This window comes from Mustelus asterias, chromosome 14 (genome assembly GCF_964213995.1).
Source record: "Mustelus asterias chromosome 14, sMusAst1.hap1.1, whole genome shotgun sequence".
Taxonomy (NCBI): domain Eukaryota; kingdom Metazoa; phylum Chordata; class Chondrichthyes; order Carcharhiniformes; family Triakidae; genus Mustelus; species Mustelus asterias.
In genome coordinates, this window is record NC_135814.1 from 82978608 (window position 1) to 82991456 (window position 12849).

Consider the following 12849-nt stretch of genomic DNA (forward strand, 5'->3'; position numbering starts at 1 on the left):
ACCAAAAGCAGGTAAGGAAAAGCTGTCTCAAAGTAAAAATTATATTTAAAGCTAGTGTGTGTTAGAGTTCAGCTCAGAAAGGATATAGGTTTGCATCCACAATTTACAGTAAGAATTTTAACAACACCAGGTTAAAGTCCAACAAGTTTTTTGGTAGCAAATGCCATTAGCTTTCAGAGCGCTGCTCCTTCGTCAGATGGAGTTCCATCTGACAAAGAAGCAGCGCTCCAAAAGCTAATGGCATTTGCTACCAAATAAACCTGTTGGACTTTAACCTGGTGTTGTTAAAACTCTTACTGTGTTTACCCCAGTCCAACGCCGGCATCTCCACATCATGTCCACAATTTACCACAGAGAGGGATTCCCTATGGGGACACACCAGGAAGGTGCATAGTTTAGAACAGACACTTTCTCCACAGGATAGGGGACTCAAATCCATAGTCTTTGGGTGCCCCAAAACACCACATCTTTTGGAACAGTGCATGGCTCAAACATCTACTAACCTTAAACTGATAAAAAAACACATCAAGAATTAGAAGTAAAACCTGGTTATTTTGTGACAGAAGGAAAAAATGCTCACAAGAGAAATGCAAATAAAGCAGCTCAGTCTCATTTTCCTCAAATAGGCTTTCTCACCAAAATAAACAGGGAGATAAATTTTGTATTTGTATTATTAGATCACTTCTCCACTGATTGATGTGTAAAAGTGTAGATACATTTCGGTGCATCTCAATTTCAACTATGCAAATTTACCGTGTGGTTATATGTCCATTTCTAATCAACCAGTTCACCAATTCCTTTCCCACTATGCAATTAGGATAGGTTCGCAACCAGTATCGATGATCCTGAAACTCCATGCCAGTACTGTGATGGCATATTTTCTTCCACAGGTCTTTAAGTTGCACAGAGTCCTAAAAGGTAAATTAAAAATTCAAGATTAATTTTAAAATAACAAAAATATTTCATCATGTCTTCATGTAACATAGACATAGAAAACATAGAAACCCTACAGTGCAGAAGGAGGCCATTCGGCCCATCGAGTCTGCACCGACCACAATCCCACCCAGGCCCTACCCCCACATATTTACCTGCTAATCCCTCTAACCTACGCATCTCAGGACTCTAAGGGACAATTTTTAACCTGGCCAATCAACCTAACCCGCACATCTTTGGAATGTGGGAGGAAACCGGAGCACCCGGAGGAAACCCACTCAAACACGAGGAGAATGTGCAAACTCCACACAGACAGTGACCCGAGCCGGGAATCGAACCCGGGACCCTGGAGCTGTGAAGCAGCAGTGCTAACCACTGTGCTACCGTGCCACCGTGTCACAACAGATTATTTATCAATGAAAAAGACTTGCATTTACAGAGTATATTTCATGTGCACTGGATGTCTCACAGCCAATAAAGTATATTTGAGCTGTAGTCACTGTTGTAATAAAGGAACAAGTTGCAGTCAATTTGCACACAAGGTCCCAAAAACAGCAATGCGATAATCACCAGAGAATTGGCTTTTCTGATGTTGGTAAAAAGATAAATATTGACCATGGCATCTTTTACATCCACCTGAAGCGTCAGTTTAGCACCTCAAAAATAGTGCAGCATTAGACAGTGCTGCAGCATAAGTACTGCATTGAAGAGTCAGACTTTGTGCACCCAAGACCTGAAGTGGGACCTGAATCCATAACCTTCTGACTCATCAAGTGAGCTATGGCTGTCACACAAAATTTTACAAAACAAGGCAAGGAAATGTCATTAAAATTTTATCACTGCAGTTTCCAATACAGAGTGCACAACTTTAGCCAGGTTTTTAAAGAGAGATGCAGAGGAAAGCTATTTACAGAGATCAATATGAAACATTATGGGAAGGTTCTGGCTGGGTCAGGGTGGTCGGGTCAGCTCGGAGATAAGAGTCAGCCTATAGGCTGTATGGGGTGGGTGTGGAGAATCCCATGGAGGGCTGTCTGGGAATGAAGGGGTTGGTGATTGTTCCACTGGAGCAAGCTGAGAGGGAGTGATTGGAGGCAGCAGTGCTGGTGAGAGATTAATTGAATTGTTTATTTATTTAATTAGTCAGCTAAGTGTGTGTTTTTTTTTGGCCTTTACTTTTGCAGTAGAATTTTAAGTTTAAAGTGAAAACTGGAAGTGGGCTGCTAAGGAGTCTGGGAAGGGTTTTTTAAGCGCGTGAAGTATAAAAGGTAGGCTGCAGTATACAGCGGGCAGCGTCAGGAGCGGGCAGTGGAGTGTGTGGGAAGCAGAGTTTGAGCTATAAGGGCTTTGGCTCACGGGGCTTCGGCGAAGGCGAGGAAGGTTGTTTGTTTTTCTTCTGTTACACCCTCTTTTTTGTTTTATCTCCCAAAAACTAAAAAGGACATGGCTGGTATGAGTGGGAGGCCAGTATACTGCATTCGGTGTGGGATGTGGGAGTTCCGGGAGACAACTTGCCTCCCGGAAGTCCATATCTGTGCCAGATGTGTGGAACTGCAACTCCTGAAGGATCGTGTAAGGGAGCTGGAGCTGAGGCTCGATGAACTCAGTTTAGTTAGGGAAAATGAGAGATTAATAGATAAAAGTTACAGTCAGGTAGTGACACCAGGGTCTCGGAAGGAAGACACGTGGGTCACAGTTAGATGGGGTAATAGTCAGAAGGGTGATGTGCCAGAAAGTACCCCAGTAGCAGTCTCCCATAAAAGAAAGGGATGGGCAACAGATGGGAGAAGGGAAGGGAGTGAGCAGTCTGTGGAGGGATCCCCTGTGGTTGTCCCCCTCCAAAATAGGTATATTGTTTTGGATTCTGTGGAGGGGGATGACCCTCCAGGGGTAAGCCACGAGGACCAGATCGCCTCCACGGAGACAGGCTCAGGGGTCCGGAAGGGAAAGAAGGGGTTTAGGAGAGCGATAGTTGTGGGGGACGCAATGGTTAGAGGCACGGACAGGCGGTTCTGTGGGAGTGAACGAGAATCCAGGATGGTAGTCTGCCTCCCTGGTGCCGGGGTACTGGATGTCTCCGAGAGGGTAGGAAGCATATTTAAAAAGGAAGGTAGTCAAACGGATGTGATTGTACACATTGGTGAAAATGATGTAGGTAGGAAGAGCAGGGGGGGTCATATGAGAGAAATTCAGGGAGTTGGGTGCTAGGCTAAAAAGTAAGACCTCCAGGGTAGCAATCTCTGGACTGCTCCCGGTGTCTCGTGCAAGTGAGGCTCGGAACAGGGAGATTCTACAGTTGAACGCGTGGCTAAAGGACTGGTGCAAGAGGGAGGGTTTTAAATTCATAGATAACTGGGAAATCTTCAAGTCAGGATGGCAACTGTACAGAAAGGATGGGTTACACCTTAACTGGAAGGGAGCAAATATCCTGGCTGGGAGTTTTGCTAGAGTGTTTCGGCAGGATTTAAACTAGTGTGGCAGGGGGGTGGGGAACAAAACAGTAGGTCAGTAAATACTGAGGCTGGGGTTGAGCTGGGGGCCAGGGCAAGGCTAGCTAAGAAGAGGAGCACTCTGGAGGAGGATGACCTGAGTGGGCCTGGAGGTCTGGAGTGCATCTGCTTCAATGCGAGGAGCGTAACGGGTAAAACAGATGAACTTAGGGCCTTAATGCTTATGCGGAATTTGGATGTGGTTGCGGTGACGGAAACTTGGTTAAAAGGACAGGACTGGCAGCTGAATGTTCCGGGGTATAAGTGTTTTAGGCGAGACAGAGGAGGGGCTAAAAAAGGTAGGGGAGTAGCGATATTAGTTAAGGAGCATATTACTGCGGTGCAGAGGGTAGACAACTTAGAGGGGTCATGTACTGACCCCTCTAAGTTGTCAGTACATGACCCCTCTAATGTACTGAAACAGGAAGGGTGGAGTCACTATGCTGGGGGTGTACTACAGACCACCCAACAGCCCACGGGAAGTGGAGGAAAGGATATGTCAGGAGATTCTGGATAGGTGCAGAAAAAATAGGGTTGTTGTAGTGGGGGACTTTAATTTCCCTGGCACAGACTGGAAAGTGCTTAGAGCTGGGGGTCCGGATGGGGAGGAATTTGTAAAATGCGTACTGGAAGGTTCTTTGGAACAGTATGTAGATAGCCCGACTAGAGAGGGGGCTATACTGGACCTAGTTCTGGGAAATGAGCCCGGTCAGGTCGTCAAAGTTTCGGTAGGGGAACATGTGGCAAATAGTGACCACAACTCTGTTAACTTTAGGATAGTAATGGACAAGGATGAGTGCTGTCCTACGGGCAGGGTGCTAAATTGGGGGAAGGCTAACTATAGCCGGATTAGGCAGGAATTGGTGGATGTTGATTGGGAGAGGATGTTCGAGGGTAAGTCCGCGTCTGGCATGTGGGAGTCTTTTAAGGAACTATTGATAAGGCTGCAGGATAGGCATGTGCCTGTAAAAAGGAAAGATAGGAAAGGTAGGATTTGAGAGCCGTGGATAACCAGGGAAATTGAGGATCTGATTAAAATGAAAAGGGAGGCGTACGTTAAGTCCAGGCAACTGAAAACAGATGGAGCTCTGGAGGAATACAGAGAGAGTAGGAAAGAACTCAAACGGGGAGTTAGAAGGGCAAAAAGAGGTCACGAGATGTTCTTGGCAGGAAGGATTAAGGAGAATCCGAAGGCATTCTATTCATACGTTAGGAACAAAAGAGTTGTCAGGGAGAAAATCGGACCTCTCAGGGACAAAGGAGGGAAATTATGCTTAGAACCCAAGGGAATAGGGGAGATCCTAAATGAATACTTTGCATCGGTATTCACGAAGGAGAGGGGCGAGTTAACCGGGAGTGTCTCGGAGGGAGGTGTTGACCCGTTAGAGAAAATCTCCATTACAAGAGAGAAAGTGTTAGGTTTTTTAGGGAACATTAAAACTGACAAAGCCCCAGGGCCTGATGGCATCTATCCTCGACTGCTCAGGGAGACGAGAGATGAAATTGCTGGGCCTCTGACGGAAATCTTTGTCACTTCTTTGGACATGGGTGAGGTCCCTGAGGATTGGAAGATAGCGAATGTGGTCCCGTTGTTTAAGAAGGGTAGCAGGGATAACCCAGGAAATTATAGGCCGGTGAGCTTGACGTCCGTGGTAGGGAAGTTGTTGGAGAGGATTCTTAGAGACAGGATGTATGTGCATTTAGAATGGAACAATCTCATTAGTGACAGACAGCATGGTTTTGTAAGAGGGAGGTCGTGCCTTACAAATTTGGTGGAGTTTTTTGAGGAAATGATAAAAACGGTTGATGAAGGAAGGGCCATGGATGTCATCTATATGGCATTTGACAAAGTCCCACATGGCAGGTTGGTTAAGAAGGTTAAGGCTCATGGGATACAAGGAGAAGTGGCTAGATGGGTGGAGAACTGGCTTGGCCATAGGAGACAGAGGGTAGTGGTCGAAGGGTCTTTTTCCGGCTGGAGGTCTGTGACCAGTGGTGTTCCGCAGGGCTCTGTACTGGGACCTCTGCTATTTGTGATATATATAAATGATTTGGAAGAAGGTGTAACTGGTGTAATCAGCAAGTTTGCGGATGACACGAAGATGGCTGGACTTGCGGATAGCGAAGAGCATTGTCGGGCAATACAGCAGGATGTAGATAGGCTGGAAAATTGGGCGGAGAGGTGGCAGATGGAGTTTAATCCGGATAAATGCGAAGTGATGCATTTTGGAAGAAATAATGTAGGGAGGAGTTATACAATAAATGGCAGAGTCATCAGGAGTATAGAAACACAGAGGGACCTAGGTGTGCAAGTCCACAAATCCTTGAAGGTGGCAACACAGGTGGAGAAGGTGGTGAAGAAGGCATATGGTATGCTTGCCTTTATAGGACGGGGTATAGAGTATAAAAGCTGGAGTCTGATGATGCAGCTGTATAGAACGCTGGTTAGGCCACATTTGGAGTACTGCGTCCAGTTCTGGTCACCGCACTACCAGAAGGACGTGGAGGCATTAGAGAGAGTGCAGAGAAGGTTTACCAGGATGTTGCCTGGTATGGAGGGTCTTAGCTATGAGGAGAGATTGGGTAGACTGGGGTTGTTCTCCTTGGAAAGACGGAGAATGAGGGGAGATCTAATAGAGGTGGACAAGATTATGAAGGGTATAGATAGGGTGAACAGTGGGAAGCTTTTTCCCAGGTCGGAGGTGACGATCACGAGGTGTCACGGGCTCAAGCTGAGAGGGGCGAAGTATAACTCAGATATCAGAGGGACGTTTTTTACACAGAGGGTGGTGGGGGCCTGGAATGCACTGCCAAGTAGGGTGGTGGAGGCAGGCACGCTGACATCGTTTAAGACTTACCTGGATAGTCACATGAGCAGCCTGGGAATGGAGGGATACAAACGATTGGTCTAGTTGGACAAAGGAGCGGCACAGGCTTGGAGGGCCGAAGGGCCTGTTTCCTGTGCTGTACTGTTCTTTGTTCTTTGATTGTTCGGTGGGGGAAGAAAGTAGGAGAGTTCTCCTGTGGCAGGCGGGGGTGGGGTGTCCCGTATTGGGACAGATCTGGGTATTTAAATAGTTACACCAGTGTTAGAGGTGGTTTTATTTCTTCAAACTTTTCCTGAGTAACTAGCAAACCCTTGGCACAACCATCCGAAGTTGGCAACTTAAATCGTGTTGTTGGATAGTTCCCAACAAAGTGCAATTGTCATGGGAAAGTTAGCACTTCTGGACAATTGTCGCATAAACACTTACCGGGGAACTTCCAAGAGGGATTTCCCAGCCCATTTTTGGGGCACTCCCAAATCTGATGCTGGAGAGCCAAGAAGTTATCGGCCTATGTGTCAGCACACAAATATATTTGGACATGTTAGGGACTAAAGAAGCAAGAATGACTTAAGTAATGAAAGTGGACAAAGAGGAAAAGACCGCATTTAGTACCACAGAAAATTGCATTACACTACATCAGACAAAACTCTGTGGGAGGCACAGTGGCTAGCCATGCTGCCTCACAGTGCCAGGGACCCAAGTTCAATTTCAGCCTTGGGTGACTGTATATGATGTTTGCATGTTCTCCTCGTGTCTGCATTTCTTCTGGGTGCTCTGGTTTCCTCCAACAGTCCAAAGATGTGCAGGATGGATTAGCTATGCTAAATTGCCCCTCAGTATCCCAAAATGTGTAGATTAGGGGCACTGGCGAGGTAAATGTGAGAGATTACGGGGATAGTATGGGGGATGGCCCTGGGCAAGATGATCTGTCAGAGAGACGGTGCAGACTCAATGGGCCACTGCAGGGATTTTATGATTCATGATTCCGACTCTCATATGTTCTCTAACTTCCAGAAACCATTAAAACCCAAGTTGCATGAGTACCAGAAGAATTTTTCTTTCATCTTCATTGGGGTCTGTTTTAACATATGCCCGAGAGGCCTGAGGACTAATAGAGCTATCATACGAAGGAACCATGGGTGAAGCTGACCGGTCCAAAGAAAGATTGGTGATGCTTGCAGACCTGTCATAAAAAGGAAAATAAAATCATCATGAACAAAAGTGAAGAGACTTGAAACATCTTCACTCAAAACTATACAAGTCTGAGCCAAAACAAATCTATCACCCTTACTAGATTTGATGACGTGTTTTCTTGCAACTTTATACATTCTCAAGTGACGCTAATTCTTTTCTCAGCGAAATAAGTGAATATGCAGCATAATGGAAAAGAACTGCTCCAAATTAACTATAATGAACATCACAATAACAGCCATGCATATTTGCTCGTTCCAAAAGGGGGTAGAATGAAAACTATTGGACTAGGATATGAAGATGTTTCCTGGTACAGTAGCTTTATTTTTTCTTATCTTCTGCTCTCTTGAAAGTGTTAACACTTTTGCCTTAAATCATTTCATTACTATTCTACACCAGAGCTAAAAAAGAATGAGAACAGGTTTTCTTAACTGTGGAGATCACCAGATTAATTTCATGCTGCATCTACCCTTGTCCAATTCAGAAGACCATTTATTTTCCACAATTTTTCCACATTTCATGCTTAGATGAATGGAGGCCAGTCACAATAGAATCATAGAATCCTACAGTGCAGAAAGAGGCCATTCGGCCCATCGTGTCTGCACCGACCACAATCCCACCCAGGCCCTATCCACATATCCCTACATATTTACCCACTAACCCCTCTAACCTATGCATCCCGGGATACTAAGGGGCAATTTAGAATGGCCAATCAACCTAGCCCGCACATTTTTGGACTGTGGGAGGAAACCGGAGCACCCGGAGGAAACCCACGCAGACACAGGGAGAATGTGCAAACTCCACACAGACAGCGACCCGAGCCGGGATTCGAACCCAGGTCCCCGGAGCTGTGAAGCAGCAGTGCTAACCACTGTGCTACCGTGCCACCCGGTACTTCAACTGTTTTACAGCATGAGATCAGTTAACTGTGGTTAAGAAGGCGTATGGTGTGCTGGCCTTTATCAACCGAGGGATTGAGTTTAGGAGTCCAGGGATAATGATGCAGCTATACAAGACCCTCGTCAGACCCCACTTGGAGTACTGTGCTCAGTTCTGGTCGCCTCACTATAGGAAGGATGTGGAAAAGATTGAAAGGGTGCAGAGGAGATTTACAAGGATGTTGCCTGGATTGAGTGGCATGCCTTATGAGGATAGGCTGAGAGAGCTCGGTCTTTTCTCCTTGAAGAGACGAAGGATGAGAGGAGACCTAATAGAGGTGTATAAGACGTTGAGAGGCATAGATCGGGTGGACTCGCAGAGGCTTTTTCCCAGGGTGGAAATGTCTGCTACGAGAGGACACAGGTTTAGGGTGCTGGGGGGTAGGTACAGGGGAGATGTTAGGGGTAAGTTTATCACACAGAAGGTGGTGGGCGAGTGGAATCGGCTGCCATCAGTGGTGGTGGAGGTGAACTCAATAGGGTCTTTTAAGAGGCTCCTGGATGAGTACATGGAGCTCAATAGGATGGAGGGTTATAGGTAGGTCTAGAAGGTAGGGATGTGTTCGGCACAACTTGTGGGCCGAAGGGCCTGTTTGTGCTGTAGTTTTTCTATGTTTCTATGTAACTCAGTACAGACAGAGAACACAATCAGTCTTGCCTTTGATAACTAGACTATTGGGTAATTTTTGCTAACTTGTTGGATAAGTCATCAGACCACTTAGTACACTCAAAAATAGTAGTGTGGGTCATATTGACTATGTTGAAAACATTGGTCAAAAAGCAAATTACTTTAGCAGAAATACTGGGATCGCTCCAAATAATTTGTTTTACAGATTTTCTGCAGATTAACATTTTTGTGAAATGCACAAGATAAAGGAGCTTTTAATATTTTCAAATCATATCCTTCATCTTAAGTGGTAAGAACATTTAAAAAAAACGCAAGTCACAAGGCAATTCTCCAACCAGAAAACATATCCCAAAGATTACTCTGTGGAGCAGAGACAACTATTTTGTTCTGCAAAATGTATCCTTTCAATACAAGTTTAATACAAGCTGTAGATTTACACTAAGAGTTTATAGGAACGATAATTCTAAGATGAACCCTATTCTCATGGCAGATGGAGGTTTTTTTAAATTGATCAAAACCTGAAGTTCACCCAGCCCTCCAGTGAAAGCCAAAGCAGCATTATTTTTTATGGTGGAATTTAAGGGTCAAAAACTTGTGAAGCAACAAACAAGTTTAGATCTCATATGCATCAAAGACTGCTTATTGGTGTTCATGAACTGAGGCACCTTGCATGAATCAGCTGACAGGGAAATTCTTCCTTAAAGAGTCCAACTGCAAACGAGAGCAGAAGACACTTATGGATATTGTAGGAATATGTAAGGAGCATTCTTCCGGTCTCCAATTCCACAAACAATGCAGCTACTCTAAACTCATTGGGTTATTACACAATTCAAGTAAATGGTCAAACCAAATAAAAAAGCATGTATATATTTCCACTTGGTGTTATAGGTCCAGGATATCTGAAGTTATCACCATATTAAAATAAAGAAAATGAAAATAAAATTTTCTCATTTTTTGAATTTAAAGGACAAAAAACAGCCCATGAAGATTTTGTTGCATCACATGCCGCAGCAATGCGAAATGCGAGCAAAAACCCAAAAAGGGGGGAAAAGATATTTTAAGCAGATACAAGACATGACAGTTAAAAAGCTGGAAACTCATACTGAAAGCACTCACTCTTTCCATTCCCCCTTGCTGCACTTCCCTTATTCTTCAAAATACTCTTCAACAGAACTGGTAATTCAGTATTAATTTATTGTTCCATTAACCATATGAATGAAAACAACAATGTAAGGCCAGTACATTCTTATTGGTCACATTTTCAAGGTGCCTTTTAGAATGGTTGTAAGATTTTTAAAAAGTATTGAATTCTGTATTTTTAAAGTTTCCCTTAATGAATTATGGGAACTTGCAAATGTATTTCAATATTTGTTTCGCCAGTTTGGCCTGACAGCTAACAGCCAAAAACGTTAAAAACATTGTTTAAAAGAATGTTAGAAACATACCTTTTCCGTGCAGGTGACTTTCCTCCATCTTCTTGCACAGTGGTGAGGCGACTTGACATAGTATTACTCTGTGAATCCTGGTGGCCCAAGCTGATTTGAAGGAAAAGATAATGTAATCAATTCCAAAATTAAATTTTTACTACCCTATCTTAACAGCAAAGTTTAAAATTTAACAGATACATTGCATGTGCTTAAAACTACAGCTCAAAAACAGCTTGCGCTTCAAACTCAACTGATGTTACTTACACAAGATCAATTTACCAAATTAAACAGCAGATTACCACACAAAGCAGTTTATCCTTGTTATCATATGGCATACAAGATGCACTCAAATCATGTATTTTGATGACCAGCACACCTTCAGCAACATCAGTTACTGAGAAAATCTTAGCTGCTTTTTTGGCTTTGGGATTCTTTACTTCAAACCTATACAGTATAAAAGGATCTTATTAAAAAAGAGTGTCAATGTTCTTCCTTTTTCCTTCCCTTTGGAAGAAAATTACCTAAAGTACTAACCTGCTAAGAACTTCAAATCACAACACCTTGATCATGGAGAAAAAATAAAGGAATGGATATTGATGGCAAGAGAATAAGTAGTTATGGAACAGGAGTATAAAAAGATCGTCGAGTAAAATGGAGAACATCATGTTAAAAATTAGTTAAGATGTCTGCAGAGCAATACACGCAGGAGCCCTATTCTGCCATTGCGTCCGGGTGCGAAAACGTGGTAAAGTCGGGTGTGAGGCCATTAACGTGACCTGCGCCCGCGTCCGCGCAGATGGCCACTTTACCGGAATGGCGGCGATCCAATTCGCGCCCGAAACGGGCGCAACGGCGATTTAAATGCATTTGCATGTATTTCAATTGAATTAATGAACTGCCCGCCCAACTTTATCAGCATTTCCCCCTTTACCACCGTGTTCACCGATCCTGAATGGGGGGGGGGGGGGGGGGGGGGGGTGTGCCTGCAGGGGTCGCGGACTGGCCAGTAATCAGGAGGCAATCAGTGCAGGGCCACTGCACATGCGGTGATCTCGACAATGACAGATCGGTGCATGCGCAGTGGCCGGCTCAGCACACCGATTTCAGCCTCTCCAGCAGGGGAATAGGTCCCGCCCTCTGAAATTTAATGAGATTCATGCTGATGGTCTCAACTGTGCACAGAGTGTGGGAGATTCTTCTCTGAACAACCACTGAAAAAGCTGGCGTGAATTACTCCAGTTTTCACGCGAATCTGACACTTAGAATTTTTGGGGGAGAATTTAACTCTTTGCAGCAGTCTTCAGAGTGGAAGACACTATTAATATTTCAAAAATACTAAACGATCAAGGGGCAAAAGAGGGGTGGGTGTACAATAACAATCACTGGAGAAAAAGTACCATGGAAACCAATGAGGCTAAAAGTCTTTGAGAAGGTGGTGGTGAGCTGCCTTCTTGAAACCACTGCAGTCCCGGAGGTGTAGGTACACCCATAGTGCTGTCAGGGAGGAGGAACGCCAGGATCTTGACCCAGCGACAGTGAAGGAACAGCGATATATTTACAAGTCAGGATGGTGAATAACTTGGAGGGGAACCTGCAGGTGGTGGTGTTTCCAGGTATTTGCTGTTCTTGTCCTTCTAGATGGTAGTGGTTGTGGGTTTGGAAGGTGCTGCCTAAAGAACCTTGGTGAGCTCCTGCAGTGCATCTTATAGATGGTACACATGGCTATCACTGTTGGTTGGTGGTGGAGGGATTGAATGTTGGAAAGGGTAGCAATCAAGCAGGCTGCTTTGTCCCTGATGTTGTCAATCTTCTTGAGTGTTCCTGGAGCAGCACTCATTCAGGCAAATACAGAGTATTCCATTACACTCCTAACCTTTGGGGAGTCAGAAGGTGAGTTACTCGCTGCAGAATTCCTAACCTTTGATCTGCTGTAGTAGCCACAGTATTTAGATGGCTAGTCTAGTTCAGTTTCTGGTCAATAGTAACCCCCAGGATGTTGATAGTGGGGGATTCAGCAATGGTAATGCTATTGAATGTCAAGGAGTGATGGTTAACTCCTCTTTTGTTGGAGATGGTCATTGCCTGCCACTTGTCAGCCCAAGCCTGGATATTGTTCAGGTCTTGCTGTATTTGGACATGGACTGCTTTAGTATCTGAGGAGTTGTGAATGATACTGAGCATTGTACAGTCATCAGCGAACATCATCATTTCTGACCTTATGATGAAAGGAAGGTTATTGATGGTTCAGCCTAGGAAACTACCCTGAGGAACTCCTGCAGTGATGTCCTGGAGCTGAGATGATTGACCTCCAATCACCACAGCCATTTTCCTTTGTGCCAGGTATGACTCCAACCAGCCGAGGGTTTTCCCCCTTTGACTCCAGTTCTGTTACGGGTCTTTGATGCCATGCTTGGT

General features: G+C 44.7%; 1 protein-coding gene across 4 annotated transcripts in view; it reads right to left on the reverse strand.

The window, feature by feature from the left end:
- pikfyve (phosphoinositide kinase, FYVE finger containing) overlaps positions 1-12849 on the reverse strand; it is a 161840-nt gene that overhangs the window by 83337 nt on the left and 65654 nt on the right. For all 4 annotated transcript variants that reach the window (XM_078228705.1, XM_078228703.1, XM_078228706.1 and 1 more), the window contains exons 7-9: positions 10453-10542; positions 7295-7433; positions 754-911 (exon numbers count right to left, since the gene is read on the reverse strand). In XM_078228705.1, the coding sequence (XP_078084831.1) occupies positions 754-911; positions 7295-7433; positions 10453-10542 (387 nt within the window). The remainder of the gene's footprint in view (positions 1-753; positions 912-7294; positions 7434-10452; positions 10543-12849) is intronic.